The sequence below is a fragment of the Micropterus dolomieu genome, linkage group LG05 (genome assembly GCF_021292245.1).
Source record: "Micropterus dolomieu isolate WLL.071019.BEF.003 ecotype Adirondacks linkage group LG05, ASM2129224v1, whole genome shotgun sequence".
NCBI lineage: Eukaryota > Metazoa > Chordata > Actinopteri > Centrarchiformes > Centrarchidae > Micropterus > Micropterus dolomieu.
In genome coordinates, this window is record NC_060154.1 from 16,778,060 (window position 1) to 16,805,989 (window position 27,930).

General features: G+C 41.1%; 3 protein-coding genes across 4 annotated transcripts in view; 1 reads left to right on the plus strand and 2 right to left on the minus strand.

Annotated features, from left to right (window-relative positions):
• obscna (obscurin, cytoskeletal calmodulin and titin-interacting RhoGEF a) overlaps positions 1-8,442 on the plus strand; it is a 41,620-nt gene extending 33,178 nt beyond the window's left edge. Inside the window, exons 63-77 of the mRNA XM_046050008.1 lie at positions 210-236; positions 354-506; positions 985-1,030; positions 1,154-1,231; positions 1,425-3,162; positions 3,371-3,499; positions 3,609-3,731; positions 4,088-4,255; positions 4,442-4,547; positions 5,003-5,242; positions 6,010-6,233; positions 6,348-6,362; positions 6,581-6,677; positions 7,094-7,243; positions 7,406-8,442. Of these exons, the coding sequence (XP_045905964.1) occupies positions 210-236; positions 354-506; positions 985-1,030; positions 1,154-1,231; positions 1,425-3,162; positions 3,371-3,499; positions 3,609-3,731; positions 4,088-4,255; positions 4,442-4,547; positions 5,003-5,242; positions 6,010-6,233; positions 6,348-6,362; positions 6,581-6,677; positions 7,094-7,243; positions 7,406-7,586 (3,475 nt within the window). The 3' untranslated portion in view covers positions 7,587-8,442. The remainder of the gene's footprint in view (positions 1-209; positions 237-353; positions 507-984; positions 1,031-1,153; positions 1,232-1,424; positions 3,163-3,370; positions 3,500-3,608; positions 3,732-4,087; positions 4,256-4,441; positions 4,548-5,002; positions 5,243-6,009; positions 6,234-6,347; positions 6,363-6,580; positions 6,678-7,093; positions 7,244-7,405) is intronic.
• Positions 8,443-8,739: 297 nt separating this feature from the next.
• Positions 8,740-12,484, minus strand: guk1b (guanylate kinase 1b). Its single transcript, XM_046049230.1, has 7 exons — positions 12,373-12,484; positions 12,128-12,169; positions 10,379-10,475; positions 9,495-9,633; positions 9,072-9,156; positions 8,906-8,991; positions 8,740-8,772 (listed from the first exon to the last, which is right to left on the minus strand). The coding sequence occupies exons 1-7, from the start codon at positions 12,482-12,484 to the stop codon at positions 8,740-8,742; spliced, it is 594 nt and encodes a 197-aa protein (XP_045905186.1).
• A 2,138-nt stretch (positions 12,485-14,622) lies between these two features.
• The window catches only part of rnf220b (ring finger protein 220b), a 31,330-nt gene continuing 18,022 nt past the window's right edge, over positions 14,623-27,930 (minus strand). For both annotated transcript variants that reach the window (XM_046049227.1, XM_046049228.1), the window contains 14 exons: positions 24,493-24,619; positions 23,506-23,548; positions 23,319-23,411; positions 22,483-22,525; positions 22,061-22,150; positions 19,439-19,482; positions 18,997-19,084; positions 18,475-18,571; positions 18,151-18,210; positions 17,925-17,989; positions 17,732-17,816; positions 16,553-16,661; positions 15,471-15,545; positions 14,623-15,359 (listed from right to left, as the gene is read on the minus strand). In XM_046049227.1, the coding sequence (XP_045905183.1) occupies positions 15,288-15,359; positions 15,471-15,545; positions 16,553-16,661; positions 17,732-17,816; positions 17,925-17,989; positions 18,151-18,210; positions 18,475-18,571; positions 18,997-19,084; positions 19,439-19,482; positions 22,061-22,150; positions 22,483-22,525; positions 23,319-23,411; positions 23,506-23,548; positions 24,493-24,619 (1,091 nt within the window). In that variant the 3' untranslated portion in view covers positions 14,623-15,287. The remainder of the gene's footprint in view (positions 15,360-15,470; positions 15,546-16,552; positions 16,662-17,731; positions 17,817-17,924; positions 17,990-18,150; positions 18,211-18,474; positions 18,572-18,996; positions 19,085-19,438; positions 19,483-22,060; positions 22,151-22,482; positions 22,526-23,318; positions 23,412-23,505; positions 23,549-24,492; positions 24,620-27,930) is intronic.

The window sequence follows — 27,930 nt, forward strand, 5'->3', positions numbered from 1 at the left end:
ACTGACACTGCACAAATAGTATTTGCAAATAACTTTTCTATTTTTGCTGTATTGTATTATGTACAATATATTTCTCTGATGAAATTCCAGATGCTGTAGACTTTCTTTCTAGTATTACAAGGACATTTAAATAAAGCCTAAAAATTATTTGCAAAATAAATGTAAATTACAGAACATAATAAGACATCATCATATCTTTATTTTCTCAGGTCTGTAGGTGTTATAGCCTATATATGGTATGTATCACTGCACTTTTTATAATATTCTCAATCTTCAATATACCATATATCAAAAAGCAGTCCATGTAACTCCCGAGTTACTATTTACATCACCCTTCATTTTTTCATTGACAGTCTGGTGTGCCGATGCCCTTTTGTGGGTGAGACGGACCGTGCTACACTGCTGAGAGTGGGAGAAGGGACCCTGAACTGGGAAGCCCCTGATGTCACGTACAGGAGCCCTGAGGCCCAGAACTTTCTCCACATGCTCCTTCAGCCAGATCCAGAGTAGGGAACCTGTTTTGTTATTGCCTACAGTGCCACATCAATCCAGTCACAAACAAAATTGTAAAGTCATCGAATTTAATCGAATTTCTTTTAAGGAGTCTCTTTGCATCAGTGATAACAACGCTATTTCTGATTCCACGAATCAAACATAACCCAAAATGCAAAAAATAAAATATTGTATGTATCCCTAGGTGAAAGTGATCAAAAGTGAGATCTTGTAGTGCTCAACCAAAAACGGTCAAAACACACAGTGAATTGAAAACTGTCTGGCAGCTACATAAAACTACATTAACTAGGCTGATTATTTTTTGTTGCTCTGCTAGGACTCATTTAACAATAAAAACAGTCATTAGATATAGTGTTGATAAAAATACGGACCGTTCACCCTGACAACACTATATAGTGTTTTCAACACTATTTAGTGTTGTCAGGTGCAACATAGGACACATCTGACCACTCCCAATTTTCCTCTACCTAGGAAGCGACCGTCTGCCTTTGAGTGCTTGAGCCACGAATGGTTCCAGGTGAGAGGAAATACAGCACAATAGGTGTTTTAATCATGCTTCAATGTATGTATTCAAAAACATACTGTACCACTGTTCCTTAGGCACACATCTAAATGCACAAATGTTTGTAACTGTGTTCAGGACGAGCATGCAGGAGAAGATACTGATGAAATCAACACAAAGAGTTTAAAAGTCTTGATCTCAAAAAGGAAATGGCAGGTGGGTTACCTCTCTTTGGTGGTGTTATTTATTGAAACCACAGCCTCTGGTGAAAAAAATACTGGATTCTTGTAATGTTGATACACTTGAAGTTTCATGAGTGGAATTCACAGACGGTCATAGCTTTTACATAGAGGAAAACACAATGTTAATATCTGTCTTCACCAATATCTTTCCCATCTATCTTTTTTAGCGTTCTTTGACTTGCATTGGGTCAGTTCTCACATTGAGGCCCATCCCCGAGTTGCTGGATGCTCCTCTCAGAGACACTGCAGTGACAGTGCCCCGTGAGCCGCAGGAGCACAGCAGCACTTCTCTGAGCAGTGGCTCCTCGTCTGAGTATGATGAAGCTGACTCTTGGGACTTTTTCCAGCACTGCAGCCCGACTGAGGAGGAGGAAGAAACAGAAGAGGACTTTGATCCATTAACGGAGAGAGCGCAGATCCCCCAGCCTTTTGCCAAACTCCACCTAGGTGCAGAGGAGGAAGACGAAGTGACATTAGGCGAGGAAGAGGATGGGGATTTAGTAGGAAGGAGGAGTGTACTAGAGCGGAGTATGAGCAGGCAGTCAGTTGCGTCAGATGCGTCGTGCCAACAGACACCTCAGAGGGAGCGTAGGTTCAGCAAAGACAGTAGTCCGTCTCTCTACTTATCTGATGGGGATGAGGGTTCAGGTAGTGACGGAGGTCGTATCCCTCGTGGCAGCGTCATCCGAAGCACTTTCTACAGCACCTCTCATCAGCTGTCACCCATGTCTGCCAGACACATGACATTACGGGACAAATTCCATGCCAAAAAGCAGGAGAGAGGCCGCAAACCACTCCGGAGAAGCTTTTCAGGACGTCTCAACGAGCCTCTAATTGAATATGTGGAGGATGAGACGGAGACTAATCGTGGCCAGAGACGGGCATCTATCCATCCTACAATGCAGAAGTCTTGTTCCTTTGACAGTGGTGTTGGCCTCGCCCACACCAACGTACCCCCTCACAGGAGGAGCAGGTCTCTTGATGAGAATTATCGACGTTCTCCCAGCTCACCCAAGCGCACAAGGTCGGGTGAAGAAGAAGGCTCTCAAAGTTTGAAGGAAGATTTCACAGATGATGAAGTAGCAGGGAGAAACTTGTTGGCCATCCCAAGCCCTCGGCAACCCACAAAAAGAAGAGGTTCTGTCTCTCCAATACAAGGGACTTGTATGCTGGTTGGATCAACTGTTCCTTCAAGACTCCTTGCTGGAGACAGAACGAGCACCAGGCCGGATCAGGAGCAGACAGAAGGCGACAACTTTATTGGCTCCCAGGGGTCTCTGGCTGAGTCGTCTATTTTGGAGCATGGCGGCTCGGAGTCTTCAAGTAGACTCGGCTCCTGCGAGGAGTTGAGTCGTAGTCATCGCAGAGGAAGATACAGGTCAGGAGAGAGTGAAGAGTATGATGAACAGGGGGAGCCTCTGATTTTACCATCCCCATGCTCTTTCCAAGAAGTTAAACCCAGAAGCTATCCCCAGGCACCGCCACGTAACCGCACCCGCTCCAACCCCAACTTATCTACAAACAGCAGAGGTCAGCCGGGGATCCCACTGATGGCGAGCCCTAGTCCCAGCCTCTCTTCTCTCCAGGCTCCACAGAGGCCTCCCAGGGCCAGGGACAAGAAGGAGGGCCATGGCCTCCAGAGGCATGCATCCGCTCCAGCCCTTGAAGCCCGGCCACCTACAGGAAAGTCACCCAAGCTGGGACTGCTAAAGATCTTCCGCAGGCAGTCCTGGACTGGCCATTCATACTCCCAGCTGGAGAACACAGAGTTAGGACCCACACTAGGGGAGATCATGAAGCCAGATACTCCCACCATGTCTCTGCGGAAGAAAATGAGAGCTTCAGCCTCCAGCCTGACCAAACTGTTTTCCAGGTCTTCTAGTAAGGAAGACGTGAGTAAAGGAGGTGAGCTATTGTAAATTAAGCAAATTTTATTTAATCATTATAGCATGCATATTAATGATACAGCTAAATGTTGACAGAAGGATAAGGGCATTATCTTTATTTTAATTTACCTTTGTCTCTGTTATTTTGTACATCTACACTGTGCATTTGTCAATTTTATCCAGTCCAGTGTTTTTTCCCTTTTGGTGTTGGTTGTCTTTTATAACAGGGCCAATAGTAAAAGGATCAGCTCCTGTCCCACCTAAAAGGCAGTGTAGCACTGGTCTTGAGAGTCCAAAAAAGAGGACATCCAAACTGTTGCCTTCTTTTAAAATACCTGCATTCAAAAAGACAAAAGGTAGTAAAGAAGCTACATTGTGTGGATTTTGTTTCCAGTCCAAAATCCTGCCGTCATCATTTTGCTATAAGCCTGGTTGTGTACGTTTGTTCCCCTCCATAATTTTCAGATCTGCCCGTCCGTCCCAACAAGGCTGAAGTGCTCCAGTTAGATGGAGGTGGAGTCCTGCTGGTTTGGAGACCAGTCCAGTCTAGTGACCCTGTCACCTACTGTGTGCAGTACTGTACAGATGGTGGGTTGATAGAGATGATACATCAGCACAGAAATTACATAGGTGGTTTTGATTTAAAGGAAACCAAATTCATTGTTTATGTTAGACAAATGTGAAAATTCCAATTACTAAAATATAAAATGTAATTTATTTCCATATTCCAGTATATTTGAAGACAAACAGAGTTTATCTGTTTTTTTCTTTCCAGTATGTCATAAGTCAATGCTGTGTGCTTCTTTTTTACTTTCAAATTGACCTCAACAATAATTTTATTTTCTTTGTTACATTATCACTAATATCACTGTTGCTTCAATCTTCTGCAGGAGTATTAAAATGTGCAACAAGTGCAGATTTCACAGTGTCGTGTGCCTCCTCAGGTGGGGAATGGACGGTCCTGTCAGAGGAGGTGACAGATAGCTGCTATTTGGTGAAGGATTTACCCAGAGGAGCTTCTTATGTGTTCAGGATGGGCTGCATCACCAAAACAGGAGCAGGACCTTTCAGTGATGCGTCAGCACCTGTTGTTCTGGCTACTCATCCTGAAGGCAAGAAAAATACTCTGAAACATGATGTTGCATCAAATGTTTTACAGTTCTTTATCTGAGACCAGGCTTTCTAAATAGCAGGCATTTGACTCACTGGTCTGGTGTGTACAAATGCACTGTGCTTTGTACAAACAGTTTTACATTGAGGGTTGTAGTGTTTTCACTTATATTTACTCTCTTGTACAGAGACTCACATTCCTCTCATCCAGACTGAGTCACTGGGGTCAAAGGTCATTGGGTCAGAACGACAGACAACACACAAGAACTACAGTTTCCTCTCTGAGATCAACCGGTGGGATTTTTATGTAGAAGCTGCATTTTTTTCAGCAAAACTATTTGTAACTTCTCTTTTGTTCGTAATGATCAAAATAAATGTTTTGTTTTTTAATTGACTGTAGCATTTGCACTTGATATCGTTTTTATGTAGAAACGTAGGTGTGACCTTTCAGGTTTATAAAGTCTGTCACAGATTCTAATGTTTCTGAATTGAACTTGATATTTAGTGCTGATATTACATTTTATTTTTAAGTATTTTCCAACAGACTTCAGTTCTTAGGTTTAGGGAAAAAAAACAATTCAGTTGCATGTAGACCATCATCCATTCTTTACCTGCTTAATCGAAATCTTAGGACCAGTTCCATCATGCATCAGGAAAAGGATAGTCTTGTTCCTCCCACTTTCTTATAGAAACCAATACAGTACGGTCTTTCTCTGTACCTCTTCACCTTTTGTTTCCTTCTTTCTCAGGGGTCGCTTCAGCGTAGTAACCCTGTGCAGGGATGTTGAGACCAGCCAAGTGTTTGCTGCCAAGATCACCCCTTACCAGGCAGAGCAGAGACAGTTGGTGCTGAGGGAATACCAGCTGCTGAAACGGCTTCATCACCCCCACCTGGTGCAGCTGCACACAGCCTACATCACCCCTCACTACCTGGTGTTAGTGGAGGAGCTCTGTCCTGGCAAGGAGCTGCTCTACAGTTTGGCAGCAAGGTAAAGGAAGACTCGAGAAACATAAGGAAGGACCACATTGTTTGTGTATGGATTTATACACAGAGGGAAAATTGGAGAAAAATGCAGTGATATTTAAAGAAAAATGTTTATTCTATTCTCATCATCTGTACTGTGTTATGCATTTTTTATATTTTTTTGCTACTGGATGTGAGTTGGTAGGTGGGTGGGTTTGTTTGTCAAACACTGAGCAAGATAGCTGGCCATGTCATAAAATTGTGTCTAGATATTATTGGTTTTAGGAGTATGATCTCCTAATGACTGTGGTAAGTCCCAGTCCTCTGGTCTAGTGTCAGCATAGGTAAAAATGTCTACTTATTTTGTCCGAAGAGGCCTTTAGGAGGAATAATCCAGGCAAAACTGATCACTATATGATTCTAAAATAAGATGCTGTAGTTGGTCTAAGAAGACTAAATACTAAAATAAGCAGCAGATTTCCTATGAGAAATGCTGCTCTAATTAGGGCCAACAGGCCAAAGCTCTCAAACTTGCTGCCATGCTGGTGTTAGAGAATTATTTGATGTCATCTAATGGACTATTTTTAAACAAATCAAACTGAGCGCAAATTGCAGATGACCAAGATGTGCTAAATGGACACTTACTGTAACTGATCAATGTAATATTATAATTTTAATTATTATTATCTATATCCTCTTTCAGACCTGTGTCACAAAGGTTATTTTTGTGCAACCTGTAGCCATGTGTTGCAGTCCGTCACATACTGTCTGTCTGTGTTTGTGCCCTCACAGAGATCTGTATGCAGAGACTCATGTTGCAGAGCTGCTGGTTCAGATTCTGAGTGCAGTCGACTACCTTCACAGCCGTCGAGTCATCCACCTGGACCTGAAATCTGACAACATGCTGGTGGATGATTGTAACCACCTGAAGATAGTTGACTTGGGCTCGGCTCAGTCCTTTACACCCGGCCAGCCTCTCAACATCGAGCACATTCAGGGCCTGTCGGAGAGCAAAGGTACTGATGTGTTTCTTGTTCCCTTTTCAAAAGGAACACTAAAAGATTTTGATGCTTGCATTGTTGTAGACTCTTCTAATGTACTAAACCTTTGACTGTCATGGCCTTCAACAGACTGCCGCAGCAAAGGTACACATTCTTTAAGGGAGGACGGATTGATGGATGGAAATAATTCAGCCTAACTTCATCCACCTCAGCTGATCCTTGCTACCATAGCCTAACAAACTCAAGTCCATTTCTAGTCATTTTTCCTAATTCAGAATATAAAGCATGAAAGTGATTGTGGCATTTAACAGTAACCGCACAACTCTTTAAGATGAATGTCCTGTGTCTGTCTGTTTTGTCAGTTTATATTGTCCTTCCTAAAGCTCCGGAAATCCTGGAGGGTCAGGGAGTCGGGCCTGAAACTGACGTTTGGGCTATTGGAGTTCTGTCATTTATCATGTAAGTACAGATATATACAGGTGAAATAGTTGATATAGGGTTTTTTTAAAGAAAGTATTCAGCCATGTTTCACTGGATTCTTACTACTTTACAATTTTTAAAATGATATATTTTGTGATTTGATAAATGTGGCTCTCACTTCTGCAAAAAAATGTTTCAAATGCAAAGAATGGCAGGTATCATTGGATGTCAGATTAGCAGCTCTAAAGATTGAATCATCGTTTTCTTTTTCATTGTGTAAGTTTTAAATATGTAGGCTGTTTAGTTCAGTCCACACCACTTACAAGTAGTTTAAGTCCTTGGATCATGAAATGTTATCAATGCTTCTGATCTAATCGTCAGAGAAGATTCTCAATTATGAACTAATTTAGTAATATATACTGTTTGTATTTTTGCTTTTTCCCTTCATCCACCAGGTTGAGCGCCGACAGCCCGTTCCATGCAGAGCTAAGCTGGGAGCAAGACCGAAACATCAAAAAAGGGAAGATTCAGTTTGGACGCTGTTACCCTGGTCTGTCAGAAGGAGCCTTAACCTTCATGAAGAGCAGCCTGAATAACAAATCCTGGTGAGTGTCTCTCTTAAAATGTAGTCTGCATTAGTGCAACTGTACTAAACATACGTATTCAAGTTCTCATTCCTCTTATGTAAACCAAATTGAAGAGTACCTGTGTGGAAAGATGTCTTTGTGAATTAGGAACATAAATTATGATCAAACTTAACTTTGTAGGGGGAGGCCCACTGCAGCCGAGTGTCTCCAGAACCCATGGCTGCGTGCCCATCGTGCCCCGTACAAAGGCCGACACTCCAAAGTGTGTTTCTCCACAGACAAGCTTAAAGAGTACCTCGAGCAGAAGGAGGAGAAACGAAACCAGGTCCACACCAAGCTTCAGGGTCCCTTCTTCCAGTAAGGCAACACTGTAGGGGTTTGTTTCACCAGCAGTTTTATAACCAGCACATTTCATTTCAGCTGAATGTTTCCTGTGTGGCTCTTTTCTGGCTAGCTGCAGCCAGGTCAGGTTTCTAAAATCGTTTTAGAAGCCTCTGATTTTGAAATTGTGATGCGTCTTAATAAGTTTGTATATTTATCGCTTAGCTTGGATATGTGAGTGTGTTACATTTTTGATCTTTGGTTTATATGGAAACATATCAGGGATAAGGTTTAGTCTAAGCAATGAGTGCCCACGATTGCATGAGTTGTAAAATTGTTGAAAAGCTGTTGTTTTGCTCCACAGTGTCAGGCGCAGATGCACGTTTGGCCTTAAAGTGAAAAATGTGGTGTTCTTCTTCATACAGAAAGATGCTTTTCTGAGTGATAGAGTATTTTATTTAAAATGTACACATTTTGCCTTAAAGCTGAAATGTATTAATGGGAAATTGACTAGATTTATAGGTTTTATTTCACGCTTCTAAGTCTCATACTACTTAAAGAGTGGGTCATTCACTCACCTGAATGAGGATGTGATTGGAAGGTTAATTAAATGGCATCGAAGTGGTCAGCCATTGTCCTCACATTCTTTATTCAGTCTCATTTGTATACAAACACACAAACATACATGCAAATGTTGAATATAATATATGTAGTGATTTTATCTCAGATGCAGACTTCCTTCATGTAATCTTCAGATAATATGTAGCCTGTGAATTATTCTACTGTATTAGCATTCACAAAACAAATAAATGAAAGTGTACCTATTTTCTGACCAGAGTAATTAGCAGTGTGTGTACTCCACACTCTGGGTAATAAAGACCAAATGTAGCACTGAATTTGGCATTTATACCTATTGAGTTTCTTTTACATTGCAGCTGAGCCAGCTGGCAGAAATACAACTACATCTAACACAAACCCCCTGTTCTCTTAGTCAAGAACCAAAAGAGTACCTCTTTTCCATCTGAGCCTCACTGAGCATGAAACTGTCGTGAGCAAATCTCTGACCATGTAACGTACAGGGTAAAAGAAGAACAAACTTTTCTCCACAGTCAGTGAAGAAGGAGTTTTTCGGCCAGAGTCACAAGTGTTGGTTCTTCTGTCCAGCAGCAGAAACACTGGGTTGCTGTTTTTTCTTATGATTTGGCCTCCTGAACTTTTTGGATCTCCTGTAGAAAGAGAGATGTGAGGGATACTTTTTACATTTTGAATTTTTAACTATTAGTCATGCATACAAAAGGGTCTATGAGTAAAGTATTTGCTAAATAAACAAAACAAAGGATATTTTATGGTTTTACTCACTTCATTGAGGATATCTTTCAGCTCCTCGTAGGCCCTCTCTAAGTCATCATTGATGATAACAACATCAAACACTCCGGGCTCCTTACCTAGAAAAGAGAATTCAATCAGCTACAGTGATTGTCTTTATTTCAGCGTCACGTCCAAGTAGAACTGACAAGAAACTTACTGAGCTCCATGTCGATGCGCGCTGCCTCCAGGCGTTTCTGTAAACTCTCCTCTGTTTCTGTCTGCCTGTCCCGCAGACGTTTTTCCTGAGAACGACAATGAAACAAGACGTTATCTTTGAAACAAAACCTGCCCCGTGAAGGAACAAAACAGCAGTCGTGTCTGCAGTTAACAAATTTCACAAACCTGCTTTTGTTTTTATTAAAAAATGTTATCTTATCCTCTCTCAGTATTTAGGATTGTTTTCAAAGAAGATCTAGATATATATTTAATATCTTAAGTCTAAAATAAATGTCATGAATTAACATATTTATCATTCTTTGACACAAGCAGGAACAGAGTTTAATGAATACAATAAGCTGAAAAGTGTGTTGAAATAATGCAATATATTACATTAATGAAGTATATTAAGTTGGACACATACCAGAACTTCCATGGAAGGAGGCTGGATGGAGATGTAGATTGGGTTCAGGTCAGTTTCTTTAATCCTCTTCACCCCCTGGATGTCCACATCTAAGATGCAGATTAGGTTCTGGGCCTGCACGTCTTCTACGGCAGCTTTACTAAAGAATCAATGCAGTGTTTCAGTATAAATATTTTTAAACTACCTGCACTATGCATCTGAACAATGTCCAACCAGGTATTGAGTGCAATCGTTACTCTTATGATATATATGATCCAAGCTGATCAGAGTTGTACTCAAGTGAGTGTGTTTTCTCTTCAGAATAAGAGGAGGAGATTAATCTTGGCGCACAAGGTTCTGAGCCGCAGCGCTGCTCTTTTTGACGTAATGGGGTTAAAGCTCCATCTGTGACCAGACTATTATATATCCTGTTGATCCCTGTGGATAAGCCTAAAGGTATTCTTATATAAGGCAACAATCTTAATTTCTATTGAATTAAGTTTAACCAATATTAGTGACACAGTTACTTAACGGCTATTGTATTTTTACTCATTAACAGAGCTTTTCTTTCTCACTTTCATTCTATGGGTGGAAACAGCATTTAGGCAGCAAATAAACACTGAACCATACAGATTACGTTCTTTTTGGCAGGTGAGCAGCTTGCTAATGCCTTGCCACTTAAGAGGTTATTGAAACTGGAATGCCCTTGGTCTTAAAAATGAATGTTTTGTAATAAAAAAAGAAATTTAACAATTCTATAAAGATTTTATATATTGCACAAAAAGTAGAGATTCCAGCGATTATGCATCAAAATTGTTGACATTTTCTAAGGTTGCTCTTACTCAAAAATCAAAATCAACAAAAAAAAATCTAAAATATGGGGGCATTCATGCAGAGATATTTACCTTGTTCCATACAGGTTGCCGGAAAATTCTGCGTTTTCTATGAAGTCTCCTTTGTCAATTCCCTCCTGCATGGCCTCTCTCGTTGAGAAGTGGTAATCTGGAAGATGCATCATTTATAATGATTCTAGCTCTGCCGTGAAAACTTGCACAGTGGAGAGAAACGATGAACGACGTGATGCAAATCAAATTAATTTTCACTACAAATCCGTGAAAGATGATCCGTGTTTTATCACAATAAACAGTGAACACGGCAGTGATCACAGGCAAAATGTATATTTTGCACTGGATAACATTTCCTGGATAATATTGCTTGGCTGATGATGTGTGTTCAAGCGTGTGAGGTATGCAGCCGTTCTCTAAGGGGAAACCATGCAAAGATGAGAAATGTCTGTGTTTGTTTTTTGTTACGCTCTGTTAGTTTGTCAAAGATGTGATTAGTTATAACTGTTACAGGGCACATTGCATTGTCCATACCAGATCAATAGGCCAAAATCTTCACAACATCAAAACCTCTGGGGATCTAAAACGGCAAAGGTTTAGAAACAAACACATTACTACTACAACCACTAATGGGGACTGCTATAGCGCACAGTCCTTTGTGTGACAACATGAAGGAGCCTGCTCAGATTGAAGTAAGAATCTGAAGGGAAATGCTGGATAGAATAGGAAGTGGCTGTGCTGTAAACAAATCCTGAAAACAAGGTAGAATTTACTTTAAACAGCAAGTTACTGCAGTATTTCTATGCTAGATAAAAAAACCCTAATTTTGCCCCGAAGTGAGCAAAATCCACTGTTACTGGAATGATTATAACAAATGAAATTAACATAATTTAGATGAATGAAAATGTATTCAATATTGTCCATACAAAAACATGTACAAATGAAGGACTGTCTGTCTGAGTATTTTACTGGAGTTTTAATACATTAAAGAAACATGACAGCTGGATCTTGTGGTTTCTCCTGTGGTGCTAATGATTGGTCTCAAATCATAAATGCTCTATCAGCCACAGTGGGAAATGGGACCATTCTTTGGACATAAATCCTGAATCCAGGACTGGAAAATGGGAATCACTACTGAGGCATCACAGGGGGCTATTTTCAAAAGCTTTTTACTCCAAAGTGTAGACTGTCTCGTGCTGATTCCTTAGAAAGTTTATCTTTTCTCTTTTTGTTTGTCACATGACAAGTTCATACGAATCCAATGACAGCGTGCCAGGTTGATGAAAGTAACCCCCATCCCTCTGCCTTAAAAACTGTGATCAGGAATCACACTGAGGTCACCTTTATCTGTGGGTTCTGATTCGTTTGGACACGAAAATGAGCTTTCTAAGTCTTCAGAGGAAAAGACGTCTGCTACTGGCAGTAAAGTAGCCCCCAGAAGCATGGGGAGCTTGTTCAGCCCTATGGAGAAAGCAAAAAAGGCACAGAAAGGTTTATCCCTTTTATATAAAGGCAGTTATAGAGGGGGACAAAACCATTTGTGCAGTTCACTTGGGAGTAAGAAGTGTTGTGGGCGTTTATTTTAGACCGGGCAGGTAGGGGGCGGCTGGGAATGTGGCGCAGGAACAAAAGACAAAGAGGTATAAAATACACTTGTATCACAGTTCTACAGATCCAAATCCAAGTCCATGGCTCCTGTATGGTGAATCACAGAGCATGATGGTCCTAAAACTGTGTGAGGGTGCTAAAAACATCAACCACCTCGCGTGGATACTAAAAAGTGTCTGTTTTAATCCAGAACTACTGTACCTTTTCCATCTTCCTCTCCTGGTCGAGGGTTTCTTGTTGTGTCTGTGAGGAGAGGATTTCATCATCAAAACCCAGAAATAAGGCAATTAGTAATGTTGCTTTTTCTCAGTCTCAGCAATAAATGATTTACTGAAATGGCACAAAGTCTAGTGCAGAATATAAAGCCAACATCAAGCTGTGCTATTTCCTGCTCAGGCAGGATGTTTTGCGATGGAAGCCAATAACCAGTTGGCACACAAACGTACGTGACACACTGAATCCGAAGACGCCCTCATGATCCTGAATCAGCCTCTTCATCAGAGTGCTCTTCCCTGCTCCGGAGGGGCCGCTCAGCACCACGGGCCTCGGTCCTGACATTGTTCTGGGACAGACCGGGAAAGACGGGGACAGAGTGAGCTCAGGTGAAATCTTCTGTGGCAGTTTAAATCTAGCGTGACAGCCTTTTCTAGAATAGGCTACAAGGCGTATGTATGGATCATTTTATGCTTTAACATGGTTTGGAATTAATGATTTTGTGAAGTCTTGATTAAAACACACATTTCAAGTATTGTTAAACTCCTCCTTATATATTATTTCTGCAGTGCTGGTAAAGCTCACCAACTATCCTGTTAACCGGCCTAATGTAAAGTAAGGCTAATCCTTTGATCCAAGCTTGTGCTACCCACTGCACTGTCAGGACGCAACACCCCAACATGCATGTAGACGGTTTAAAAGACCTTTGCTCTTATATTATTGTGGTTTTAATCTGCTCTAATAATTAACTGACACTTGGGAAATTCTTCTTCCTATTGCCTTAATTAAAATATTGAAACACGTCCATGTCCTAATTGCTGACTCCTTAGACAGCCAGAGGCCCTGAGGTTAATGTTAAGAATGCCTGTTAATGAAGTCACGGCCGGTCAGTCAGCAGGATTAATTGGATCTGGGCCAGGCGGCACCAAGGGTCCAAGGACAGGTGACCCATTTACCTGCTGCGCTAAGAGAGGATGATCTTTCAGAGGATGATGGGACACTTTTACATCAATTCATTTAGAACCCCCATTAATATAACAACTTAGTAATACAGTCCAAAAACATCCAACCTCTCACTTCAACGTGTTGGTAATAATAATTATTCATTTGATTCACCTGCAGGTTTAGATAGGAACAGTTAAAGAGAACAATGAAATCCCAAATCATTCATTTTTTTTTTCGTCTAAAGAAGCCAAACAACTCTTTTAGCCTTTGCAAAATGTTTCCCTTAATGATTTCCTCAGTAACTTTACATTTGCAGCAGACAATTTCAGTCACCGGTGCAGAGCATTTAAAATGCCAAAAAGCAAAAACAAATACCGTACAAACTTATATTATGAATGTTCAGTATGACAGGCTATATGTTTAGCTGTCCAGCGCAATGCCATGATAATGCACCTTTCCTTTAGTTCCACCTGACCCCAACCTCACATTAAGCGTGTTAGTAATGACTGTCTGTTTGTAATTGCTTTCTTTAATGTTTTAGAATTGTGTAGATACGTTAAGGAATTTAATGAGGAACAAAAATATGATTTCCAGATTTTATGTAAGAAGTTCTACCTTACCTTCTCTCACAGCGCCTGTGCAGTCGGTGTAGCAGAAAGGTTCAATAGCAGATGATAATTCAGCCGGGCTTCTTAATGTGTACAATGACTGTGTGTGTTTGTCACACTGATTCACTGATGCAGCTCACTGTCAGTCTGAATTACCACCACCTCCCTTCAGCTCACTGACCAATCACATGTGTGCATGCTGGCTTGCTTTTATCCACCCCAACCATACAGGTCACAAGAGTGTGTCTGCGAGGTGAGAGAGGGGAAATATATTACCAGTATTTCCTTCTATAATTGTAAAAATCAAACTTGTTTGTACATTGTATAGTTGGTCTGGAAGAAGCATTCATCCGTAATATTGTCACGCTCTGTTCACACTCAGAAAGTTACACATATTCATACCTGGAAGCTGCCCAGTAAAACCAGTCTATTAAGCAGCTGCACTTGAGCAGTTGGAGGTTAAAGTGGTGGAAATAATGGAAGCATATGCTCTGCTTTTTAACTTTTACCACTACAACAGTTTTGAAAACTGGAAAAAATTCAAGCATAACATTTTAAACTGACTGCAGTTGGACCCTAAATGACATTTTCCTGCGATTAACGGTAATGAATTAGGAATTTGTGTTTTTTTTTTTTTCCTTCTCTGTGCGGTGGGATTGAACCTTGTAGTATCAGGACCTGAGTGGTCTTCTGTTGCCCATGGAGTTAAAGCTCAGAATAGCAGGGTTTAGTGTCCCTCAACTCTGGATGAGCTGTGAAAGGGCTCTGCCTGGCTAATCCTACGGCGACCCACTTCTTAAAGTGCGAATGCACCAGATAGAGTCATCGTAACAAGGCTGTCAGCAGGCTGATACAACATGGGACGCTTGCTGTACAATCACATTCAACAGGTGAATACCCCAACAACAACTCTTTAGACACACGTTTTATTGTAGTAACATTGATAAAACTGGATGTGATGACCCTATACAAAGAAACACATCAATGACAAAGACAAAATGAGAATGAATGTCAAAAGATTACTGTAAATGTCTCCAACCTACAGGAGCTAAACAAATAATAAATGATCTAAGCAAAGACAAACTCTGTACAGTAAATACAGTCGGGTTGTTCTGCTAGTCTTGTCTTGCCTTGCCTTGCCTAGTCAACATCATATACACACACCAATCCAAACATACACAAAAATATGTACATGTGCTTTGCATGTGATTCAACTAATTTGTTTTCCTCATAAAACAGAAAAAAAGATTTACAAAATTGATAAATATTATCCCAAAGTGTTTGTTTCGTATTTGATTTTCAGTGCCTGAGCTGTCAGTTGGTTTTAGATGCTTCTTCTGATCTGGCAGGTGTTGCAGCAGGAACATGGATATTTTACAGGGCTGTAAAGGAAGGTCAAAGGTCACACTTGCTGTTCTTTGATTTGCCTGGGTGGATTAGTGGACGGTTAGGAGGACACTGACGAACAGGTAGGACCAAGAAGGTGTGAAGAGGAGGAGGAGGGTGGGAGTCTATGACAGGCCAGCTGCCCACAAGTCCAACCATTATTAGTTTAAAGAGAAGAAGCCCCTCCCCTCATTTTGTGATTGGCTGCATCACAGGAAGACCCGCCTCAGGTCTCCAGGTGAGGTGATGGTGTTGCACTGAGGACACAACTTCTTTGCTCCCTAAAAGAAAAAAAAAGAACAAAAAATGTGACTTGCATCAAACATCCTTTGGTCATTTTACTTCATGAACATTTCATGTTCATGTGAATCAACACAATTCTGATTTTTTACCAGCGTTCGAAGCCAACACTCCTCACAGTGAACATGCCAGCACTGGATGGAAGTGAGAGGGGTCGTGTATGTGTCCTGCAGAGAGATAAATATACGTACAGAAGATTCCTTAGCTGTAGTACAAAGAGCTGCCACAAGATGTCCATGTGAAACTACAATAAGAGCAAAACACTCCCTGTAAAATAAACTTTTATTGAAGCCGCTTTAACAATAGGAAAAGTCCAGCTGGTGTTCAGCGATACATTATACTGTTTATGGCACATTAAAGAGATTAAAATGCACATTGTTTTGGCAATTCTATCCATAAAACTTCAGCAAAATAAGTCCATCTCTAGATTATATTAAAGAGTTGCCAATACAATGGAGTTGGCAACATTTGTATACCACAAGTATCTGATCGACGTACAGCAGCTTTATCTTCACAAAGAACTGTGAAACTGTGATTGTCTGAAGTTATAGAGCTGAAAGTGGGCAGCTGAATAACAAAATCAATTTAGTTGTAATCCTTATACCAGATATAATATGGTGTATAAAATAGGGCTGTAGGGAATAATATATATTTTTTCTATTAATCAGTCAATAATTTGCTGTATAAAATATAAATAAAGTTGTGTATTTATCACAAGCTCTCAGAGGATGATATGAAGCAGCTCACATGTTAGAATCTGGAATGATTAAATATATAATATATAATATAAGATAATATTGTGTGTAAGTTTTCTGTAGATCAGCTCTTTGATTAATTGACTAATCATTACAACACTAGAATAAAGTCGGTTTCAAGATCAAGATTTGTTTTATGCATCAATCTATATTAATGTAATACAGACTTAACAATACGAGCTTGCATGGTAAAGTGTGATGCAAAACGCATTTATCTAAGGTTTTTAAATAATATTACATGTATTTCAGATATTTTTAAAAGGCAAAAAAATACAAATCTGTATTAACAGAAAGAGCATAACCAGTAATATTAACTTATTGCCCCAAAATAAGGGTCCCCTCAGCAGTTTCTGCATTACTGCACTGTTGTCTCTATTTTGTGTGTCTGCTCTGTCGGTTTCATATGCCTTCGTACTCACCATGCAGATGAGGCATTTAAATCTGTCTCCTTTTGACAACTGTTTCTCCAAATCCCGTATCCGAGCTTTAAGTGTATCCAGAGTTGTCAGTGTGGAATCCTCTGAGAGCCTGCCCAAACGCACACATACACACACACATGGAGGGATGGTAACAGGAGGGGAGATGGGAGGGTGCATGAGTTCAGCAGACACCGGAGAGTCATTTATAAATCGAAGACAGATTAAATTATTTGCTGGCCAACATGGACACTGAGCATGAAATGTATCTGCAACCACATCGGCCGCGTTCGCTATCTCATTTATCATAGGCAGATGGGGGTGGGGTGTCAGGGTCCTCACAGAGATAGACATACACACAGACACGCGCACAATTACACGATAGACTATATGTGCAAACATACTGTACATCGAAGCAGACGAGCTACAATGCAATAAGTGTGATGAAATGCGTGTACATGCGTGCGTCGCCTGCTGTGACCTTGATTAATGATATCATCACATTGATATCGTATTGTGTATCACACTGGCGGGAGCAGGAGCAGGTAGTCTGAACAGATTCAACGCAGAGAGCCAGGCCACCAAAATACACTTCACAGTTTGGGATGGTTACACTTCCCCCACTCTGATTGGCTGATTCACACCTGGGATTGGCTTCACACAACCTACCTTACTTCCACCAGCATGACACGTGATTATATCTGAATGATTTTTTAACTTGGTTACAGTTCTGGAGCCCAAACCATGTGAGTGTACATAAAAACAAATACTTCTACATCAAAAGACAACATCTGGAACAGTGCGTGATGACAGATGTGGCAGACAGGACCATTGTACTCAAATGAAGGAAGGTTGTGTGTGCAGTACAAGCAATAGTAAACTGAAGCATTTTATTCACTGGGATTAATATTTTCATTGTGTTATTATATTACCAGTTAAAAACAAAATACTTACTGAATGTTTTTCTTATTTCTTTAAATAACATGTCTAAAAATCTAAAAACAATAAGTCACTGAACCCTTTCAGCTGCTGTAAAACTTTAAATAGAACTGTAAATCATGATTTGAAGTGTGTTTTACCACTTACATTGGTAACCTTTAAGCATATTAGCACTGATAAATGTGACACTCGTGTGTTTGTAAGCTCAGACAGAGAACCCCAAAACTTATTAAACAAACTTACGTCTCAATCTCTGAGTTTTTGCAGGTTTTGGGGAGACCAGCTATACTGCCGTCTACTTTCTCTCCACTGCTGGTGGATGGACTTCCTGAGTAAACAAACAATTAAAATGGATGAATAGTGGAAGATCCTGTTCTTAGACAATTCTCCTTTCCTCATTTGAACAATTCGTTCATTCAGAGTTTACTTAACTCACCGTCATTTGACCATTTGGAAAATTCTAGGTTTACTCTGGAGTCGGGCAATGTACTGCTGCTGCTGCTGAAAAAAAAGACAAACAAAACGGACATTTAAAAGCCAAAAATCATGAAAGATTGAAGAAAACCTTCCCATGATGAATAGTAGGGAATAGATCGTATGATCATTTTTATATCTAATTAAATATCCACTGTGAATGAGACCCTATCAAGTGGGATACATACTTCACTGTTGTCTCCTTGGAGCTTTCTCCTGAGCAGGGGATTACATCTGTTTCTGTGTATCTGAGGACGAAGGTCAGGAAACATTGAACAACACTAATCTAACCTGTAATATGCTGACAAATACTACATACAGTGATAGTTTGTCTAAAAGTTAAAGAGAAAAAAAATATTTCACATTTTTACCAAGTAAGGCCTCCTCTTCCAAGTTAAAACCAACTTTTCTCTCAACATGATTGATTCCAAAAAGGGGATGGTTAAAAATGTATTGTCTGTTACTGTAAAAGTAAAATTCTGTGTTGCTGCTGTGTTCACACTAAAGGATACTGCGCTCTGCCGTACTCCAGAGTGTCATCTCCATCCACATCCAGGTCTGCATCGCTGTCTCGACACTCTTTAGATGTTGTGCTCACCAGCACTGCACCTGAGACAATTTCAACAAGAACATCAAAACTGATGTTGCTGGTCTTCCCGTTTAAACGACGGTGGCATGAAGTTGCTTGTAAAAGGACAAAGCGGAGAAGTTTTGTTCTTATTTATAAGGTCACAACACATTTTTAGAATCACAAAATGTTACGTTGCCTGTCTTCCTACCACCCTCTGCTTGAGTCTGTCAGTCAGTGTGTAACAACTTTGCAGGTCAGAGCTTCCTCCTCGGGTAAAGGAAACCATTACTTTTAAGCTAACCTTCAAGGCAAGCTGCTCCGCTTTAATCTGGACTGAAAAGTTCAGCGGTTTTTCAACTGTCACTCAGTCAAATCATTCACGCTCCAATGAACAAGATCACACACGCAAGTACCTTGATGGTACACGCACACACACTTGTGACACACTCAGATTGACTCTTACCTTTAAATCCTCCGACTATAGACGCCATCTGTATCCTTCTCCTCTCATTCCACTCGTCTTCCAATGGCACCAAGTCCACTGAACTCTCCTAAAATACACACACGCACATAAATATCAACATACAGATACACATAAAGCACACAATTTCTCTGTCTGGGTGAATAAGTCCATATTTCCCTCCCACAGCCTCGGGCTACGTATCTGCTTCTGTGTTTTCATAGCTGTGAACCAACACCGGCAGTGTTTTCACATGGATACACAGTGAGCTGACAGTGATCCTGATGCTACATGATCAAAAGCAGTCAGGAAGGTTTGGATCACCGACATTCTCTCAACCTGAGGTCTGCCCACTACACATCATCTATATCCGATTACAATAAAAATGTCAAGGAAACAAATATTTTCATCTGTCTTCTTTGAAAAACATAAATAAAACACATACCTGTCCCTCTTCTGGTTTCCTCCTCTTCAGCTTTCCGATCCTGACTGGGAACAGACAGAAGACAGAGAAAGATGAGATACAGATTCTTCATAAGCAGGCCACAGTGACTTCAGCTGGTCCCTTTTTAATTGCTTTTCATAGTTATCAGGTTGTGAGCTTTTTTTTCCCTTTTACCTCTTTTTGTAACTCATACAAATGTCCCCGATTCCTGATAGCAGATTGAATAACAGGCCTGTTCCCATGACATTTTTTTACATGCTCTCTCTGTCTTAAAATCCAACTATTTTCCATGTGATAGAAGATACTTTATTTACATAGAAATGTGTAAGCCTCCCGCAAAAAGAAAACATTAAGGAGGTTAGAAAAAGCAGCAGTTTGTGTCACACACAGAGAAGGGACTGTATAAAGGTTATTAGGGAGAGAGTATTGTAAGTTTTCTTTTGGTTGAAGGTACGGCTGTCTGATTTTTGGGGGAGATCAGGGGAGGGTCTTATTTGCAATGTAGTTTATAGTTAAATTTACTTTTACATTAAAAGACAACTACCATAAAAGTTCTGTCTCTGTTTCAAAGGTTTATTAATGGGTACATTAGAAGTCCAATTCGGTTATTAAGGTTTGATTTGGGGTACAATGTAGAACAACACCAATTTACAGTAACCCTTAGCATTTTCACATGCAAGAGGAGGGTTCAAAGAAAACCTTAATAACCCTGGGGAGGGAGCATGTTGCTTTTTTATGAAGTGAAACATGAGGTTCAGCCCTGCTCACCACCCACTACCATACTTGTTTATGTGACAAACATGAAAATGGTTGATTAACATTGAATTCATGTCATTTTATGACACTGTGGAAAACTCATTTCTTTACTTTCTGCATTTAAGTTTTTATTCATTTTCACATTCTGACAATGCACTACAGTGATTCCTGACCACTTCTGCAGTTGTCAGAGTGCATGCAAAAGATTGTGGAATAGACATTTGTATGTGTATTTGTAGAATATATATTTGAGTTAAGGATAAAAATAAACATAATATATAGCTAAAAGTAATGAATAAATGGATGAAACTCTGCTACTCCAAGTTATAAGAGCATAATTGCAAACCTGACCAAACCTAACGAAAAAAAAAGAAACCAAGGTATTGCAATAATATCAACTTTTATATAATTAGTAGTGTTAAAAACACCCAGTTTAAAAGCAATTTAAATAAACACATTAGGTGGTGTTGATCAAGGGGTACTTGAGCTCATCTGATAGCAACAACATTCAGCTTCTTTTGTTGTTTGAGCTCCTTTCAAAAAGTGTACAGCTTATGAATTAACCTCCATGAATTAACACAATCACGACCACATTCACACGCAGACACTTTAGTACAATTACACAAATATATACAGACAACAACTGCAGTAGATGCAAAACGTTCCTCCCATCCTGTCATCCCGCTCTACTCTCCCCTCTCTCCTCTCTGATATAAAAGTTAACATGGCAGAACACCAACTGCACCTCCTCTCCCACTGTGACCTGACTGACTGCAGATTGCATAAGGGGACATTAAGTTTTAGGGCCCTCTAATTCCCAGTGGATGACAGTGGCCCCCGGGAGGGGGGGGGTTACACACAGAGAGAGCTGGTGGCCGTGACCTGAGCGCCGCCAACGAACATAATGAGGGTTAAAGAGACGTTCATAGATGAGGAAGAGCTCATCAAACAGAGAGAGGGGAGAGAGAAGGAAAGAGAGAGAGAGAGGTTGATTAATCAACAGAGGAGCCCCCTCCTCCTCTTACCTTCTTCTTCTTCCTCCCTGACATGTATTTAGAAGCTCATTATGCTGTCCTGTTATAAGGCCCAATAAAGACTAACAGAGCTCGACAGCACTGGCAGTTTGAAGAGTCAGCTAAGAGCCGGAGAATCTCAGCTGTAATAATAACATCAGTAAGATGTCAGCCGCAGCTTTAAGGAAGCTCTGTAGGTCTACATGTCTATATCAGTGCAGAGACACTATTATATCACATTCAAAATAGTCCCATGATTGCAGAGCAATCTGGACAGTTGAAATGTTGTTTTATTGTTGTTTATTTACTGATTGATCATTGGTATCAATTTCTAATACGGCACCTTTTATAAAGGGTTTCAAAAGTTCTAAGTAATGACTTTATTAATGCTTTCTAAATCATTTACTTTGCTTCATCTGTTCAAGATCTGTTTTCAGCCATTAATAATTTATTAATAATTAATAAAAATCCCACTGCCTGGTGTTCATCCCCCTTTAACTTGTTCTTTAGATCATCACTTGATGGATTATGATAACAACCCTTTATTAATGACATACTAACTTTTACAACTGTAAGCTTTTGTAAAAAGCAAGTGTCATGTCAGTGGAGGATTAACACCAGCACACTGGTGCACAAACTTTTTCATATTTCATGATGAAGCTGACATTTTGGAAGTTTTCATTGGACAGCAGAAATTAGTTGATAACCGTTAATAAAACCATTAGTTATGATTTATAAGCTCCTCTATTAGAAAGTCATGCTTTTTTTAATTGAGAGACTGGAAGCAAAACTCAACTGCTGCTCATTATAGTTCAACTTGATGATGAAGAAAGTGCTTCTCGGTGGGTCTTACCAGCTTGTGTGCAGTCTAGGTGGGCTCCTGCGCTGTGGGGGCGTAATGTGGCAGATTTGACGTAGCACCTGCACCAGCAGAGGTCATCGACTGTTAACATATCAAGAGGTCAAAGTTGAAGGGTTAATAGCTCCTCTGCTCGTGTGGGCGCTAGGCCGGTGGAGATGTTGTGGGAAAAAGGGTGATATCTGCCACTGGTGAGGGGGGAGGGGGTTGGACGAAACACATAACTGGTCGCATCAGTGTGAACAAAGGAAACTAGAATATCTGAAAAAAAAAAAATACTCTGACACCAAAGCCATTGAAAAACAGCCAAAACTGCCGACCTGACAGAGTCCTCTGTACTGAGTTTCTCTTTACGACAAACTGAGTCAGCAGCAATGAAACACAACATTTAGTCCACTCTGCATGCGTCAACGTACCATTTAGTCTTGTGTGTCTGTTCGCCCGCACACGGAGAAACGTCTGCAACAAACACAAAGAACGACATCAGGATGTTTCGTCCCTTTGTCATGTAGAATTTAATATATTTCACACACATTCTTACTGGAATAAACAAACAGCAGCACAGCAGAAGGCAGTAAGACATTAACACACTGGATGTCTTCATTTCTTGTGCTTGTCATGGATAACACTCCACCTTTATTACTTAATATTGTCATTCTGTTTCTTCATGTTGTATTTCTATAACTGCTGCTCTAAAGGATCCCATTTCTGTTGTTCTTCTCTATGATTCTCACACTTATTATTTAAGTTTTATTTTTTGGGGTGTGTATCTTATATGAATTGATGAATTCAGGAAATATAGTGTAATGCATTGTTCAGTTGTGTTCAGCCCTTTAAAACAAAAACTGTGTTTTTGAGCTATATAAATAAAATTGACTTGACACGGCTCCTGATAAACCTATTACTTTTAAGTGAGGTACTGAGAGTTTAGCAAAGCATTTGATCAACCCCAGACCACAAAACTGGTGAGTCACTGGCACCACACCAGGATGTGTTTATGAAGTACACACATTTGGAAATGAACTACCTGATAATTTCACAGATTCACTATGTAACTACCTGCAGTATGATCCTGACTAAACATAAATACTATTAAAGTATGTTTATGTTTGTACTTCAGTATTGTAATACACTCTAACAGTTTAGGTTTCTGTACATCTTTAGGAAAGGCATGGTTCATTTATCCATTTATACTTGTAAATTGGTAGAAATGCACACGTGTACCATCATATTACTCTGTTTTTAACCTCACTTGGTAACGGTCAGAGTGGGTGTCCTCAGACGGTCGAGGGGGCGAGGTGGGAGAACCTCCTTCGCGCTTGATATGAAGAGAGAGCGAGAGAGACTGGACAGAAAAGGGAGAAACAACACAGGGAAAGTGAGTCAAAGGCAGGATGGCTGTGGTGTTCTCTTGAAACTTATGAGGATGTCGACCTTACCTTTGGTGTCCTTATGAGGTGGTCGTGCTGCACTGGAGTGCCACTGAAGAGAAAAGAGGCAAATAATACAGAAGCTCATATGTTTAACAAGCTTGGCACTAGGAGCCACACACACACACACACACACACACACACACACAAATCAACTATACTATGTTCGTATAAAATATACAAACAAAATATTGTCTTTTAAATGTCATCTCATAAATAACCTGCTTTTATCTTGTCTGAATCTGTGTGTAACCTCATTTTACTCTTTCTCACTTTATGTCTATCACACAGAGACTGCACACACACACACACACACACACACACACACACACACACACATCGTTTTTCACACACATACACATACACAGTGTCCCCGTGGGCCAAGTTCAATTTGAAACCATTACTGTCCACGAAGCGGTCGTTAAGCAGATTTGGAGTGTAATGTCTTTATTGGAGGAATCATTCTTCTGGTCCAAGCATCAGGTAATATGTATGTGTGTGTGTGTGTGTGTGTGTGTGTGTACACCTCTGGTCCTCGGTTGTACATTTTAAACTGTGAGTGTGTGTGCGTGCAGGGCTCAAAGCAGCCATTAGCAGGACATTATCCACCCGCTGCATGATTTGTCGCCTCGAGGCCGGAGGCTTTAATATGAAATATGTAGGGAAGAATGAGGCAGCTTGTAAACACTGCACGCAGGTGACAGTGAAGACAGGAGATACCACCTGGGGAAAATGAAAGGGGGAGGTGGGCCTCCAGCTACTAAATCTGTCAACGTTAATTATCACCTGAAAGCTGAATAGAACAGAAGGTTTGCGCTGCAAAGCAGGAAGAGAATGACAAATGGATGAATGGAACAAGTGAAAATGGCTGGAAGGAGGATGCGAGGAAGACATTCTCAACATTTCTGGATAAAACCATCACAAGACAATGGACAAAGATAGAGAAGATATTATAATGTGAATGGAGTGAAATCAGACAGTGGTCATTTGTGATACCTGATTTGTATCTGGGCCAGTTTGGTCAACTCCTGCTCCATGTGTTCTTGCAGCTCTCCTGGTCGCAGAATAGCCTGGCAGACTGGACACGCTGGGGCCTGAGTGTCATAGAGACCCTTCACTTTACCTGGATAATAGGAGAGTTAAAGGAGGTGTTACAGGAAAAAATCATAATTTTTTTCATGTGGGCCTATTCTTTGGGGCTATGAAAACAGCATCTGTGAGAATATAACTAATAAGCTTGTCTTTCAGTACTCAAGGTCTAAATAAACTAAAACCTCATTAGTCAGTCAGGCAGGTGATTTCCTCTCCTTTATTTACATTTGTTGTATTACTCTTTTATTGGATAGCAGTCAGTAGAGAGGTGACGGGAAATGAGATGATAGAGACAGAAATGATGACATTCCACAAAAGCCTCATGATGGACTTAAACTGCAGATGTTGGGATTACATAGTCAACATCTTAAACCCTTACACCACCATGACACCTCTCATTCATAGTTAGCATAGGATTTAGTAGTTGAGAACAGCCTTCACAGTGTGTGTTTGTATGTGTGTTCAGTAGACCTATCTGTACTATTGACAGGCAGTGACAGTGAGAGTAAAATAAGGTTACACACACACACATAAACACACAGACACACTGCTATGGCCCCCTGCTGTCAGTGTGTTGACATCATAGGCTGTCAATAGGAACATTACCCAGGAGGGCCACTCGGCCCATTGGGCCCCACTGATGGATTACTGCCATAAGCAGCCAGCTGGGAGCCGGAGGAGCTCTACTATATCAAGATTTTACCTAGTAGATGAGGTGATTTACTCCTGAAAGCCATCAATCACATAGAGAGAGCTAGTAGGCAAGATGCACCTAATTTCCCATCTCTGCACAGTCAAAGGAAAACAAATGACAGGACTGGCAAACACAATTTAACACTTTTAAATGTAGGAAATTACAAATTGATTAGTATTTGTGACAGTTTCTGGCCCCTCAGTGTGGAGCATACTGCACTGATCTTCCTTGAGGACCCTATTATCCAAACACTGGACAAACACTTTTCCCCAGCTCCACTCCAAATGACCAGTGACATGACAAGCTCTGTGCCGATATCTGTCGGCAAGTGCCGTCCCCTGACATCAGTTGAGCTATGAGCCCCAATAATGAGGAACCAAATAGGATAAAATGGCCTCTAAATAAAACATAGGGCGGAAAATAGAAAGAGGAGTCGCGTGTCCTTGGGAGAGTGACAGCTCTCCTGGTTTCACCCCCCTCTCTCGCACCTTTTTTGCATCCCCTCGCGGAAGCCTAAATGACTTTTCCCGACACGCATCGAACGTTCCCGGGCTTTCTACGCTCTGCCGCCCGGAACATGCAGGCATCAGTAAACAATGAAATCTCTGGGCTGAAATTGAATTTATAACCACATTACCTGCACAGATAACGTCTCTGAATGGCGCCGCGATAAGAGCAATGGGATTTGATTTTCAGGTGTTTTATTGGTCCACTTTTTGGGTGAGCCCCCCTCCTACAGCTACAGCCTCCCCCCATCCTTCACCTCTGCGCCACACAAACATCACATTTAATGGTGTGGGAGTAGGCTTGTTTGGATGTATGGATGAGTGTGTGTGTGTGTGTGTGTGTGTGTGTGTGTGTGTGTATGTGTGTGTACATGCTTTTGCTGAGGCCTGACTCGCATGTGCTTGTGCCACGCTCTCGTAAGTGACAGCTGTTGGTTCTTGACCACCTTTTTTACACGTCTCCATCCCCCCACTGCCCTGCGACCGCGTCCACATAAACCCTGTCAGTATCAGTCAGCCTCAGCCCCTTTTCAGCCTGGGGGGTCTCAGATACACAACAGGGGGCTGTAAAACTTGCCTGTGGGGCTTGTTAACTGTTCCCTCACTACAGCAACTGGCTCGGATGGATTGGCCCTCTCTCGCCGGGCTGTGCTGAGTTTGACTGGCCCATCTCCAAATGGATTCACTGTCTCTGTGTCTCTGATTGTTTCCTTTTTCTGTCTTTGTGTCTCGCCAGTTCAGGACCTCCTTTCCTGGATGTCTAGCCTTTGTCCGGCTGACATTTGCTCTCTTAACTTACTGATCCCACTTGGGAGGATGCTACTTTGGCTATATTCAATGAAACAATGAAACAAAATGTGTGGATCAGAATGGTGGTCACTTCAATACTGACTAAACTAATATCATAATCAGTTTACAACTGTTCTTCAATGTACAGCTGAAAAACCTAAAACATGTATTTTCATTGAAAATATATCAATTTATACAAAGTTTTTTCAGGAAGGAATCACACAGACGAGCATACAGAAACATGCCAGAATACAATCTCTGTTTTATCTCCCCACGGATTTAAAGACAACACACCCGTGGGGCGAGCAACCCATCAAAATGCTGCGATATGTCTCAGTCTCATCCCCATTATCAAGAGCATCATGAGATAGTAAAGTTCATGTTTTGAAACAAAACAAGATATCGTCGTCCTCCTCGCCCCCTTGTATGATTGATGGTCAAATCCAGTTTCTGTTCTGCATCCACACGTGGACTGTGACTGTGCTGTGTTCAGTGCTTGCCACTGAAACAGAGATCAAAATCCCGTTGACAAATCCTCAAAGAATCCGAGTTCCCCTGAGGGCCTGGGTAATGGCCGATGCCAGCGCCCATATGACGGCTGCCAGTTCTGCAGATGCAGGCGGAGCGGAGATGCCTAACGTGACCTTTAGTGAATGCCACATCACATCAGGCCTGGATGTCACCCGCTGACATTATGCAGGGGCATGAAAAGGCTGTTCTGCAGGGGAGACATGGTGACGACCGTCCCCCGGTGACAAACCTGTGGACGTGGTATAATTCTGATTGACGTGAGGAGGACTGGACAGCTTTGAATGGCAGGGGACGTACGAGCAAGCATCCAGGGGAGGATGTGGAGGATGTGGAGCTTGTTTTGCGTCAGCTGTGTCTTTTTGTCTCTGTGTTCATTGGCGATAAAGTGCTGAGACAACTCACTGCAACTGGCATCATTATTCCAATCATCAAACAATTCTCTAAGCACATCAGAAATCCCTCTATAAAGTCATAACAAGCACAGACTCTATATAACCAGTAAGCATGTAGAGGTTGGCGGGGGGAGTAAAGTTAACTCTTGGCAGCTAACACTGCAGTGGTGGGTTGTGTAGGCAGGCCCTTGGCACACTTTCAGAGGAGATGAAGGACTATAAAAACCATTGGCTCCTGCCACACCTGTACCCCACCCTATCCCACGGCCTGCTTCCTATTTAAAAGCATCACATGCAGGATATTAGTCAGGGTTTTTCACCGTCTGTGAGGTAGAACTAACCTCTGAAGCGAAGGGGGGAGAGGGGAAAGTATGCAGGCCGCCGTTTGTTTTTTATTGGGGAAATAATGGCCTATTGAGAGGTTGGGTAT

Coding starts and splice junctions, on each gene's coding strand:
- guk1b (XM_046049230.1), bottom strand. CDS start 12,484: ATGTCAGGACCGAGGCCCGTGGTGCTGAGCGGCCCCTCCGGAGCAGGG. Junction 10,476..12,127: donor AGGAGAGGAAGATGGAAAAG/GTACAGTAGTTC, acceptor TGCATCTTCCAG/ATTACCACTTCTCAACGAGA. Junction 9,634..10,378: donor GGCAACCTGTATGGAACAAG/GTAAATATCTCT, acceptor TTGATTCTTTAG/TAAAGCTGCCGTAGAAGACG.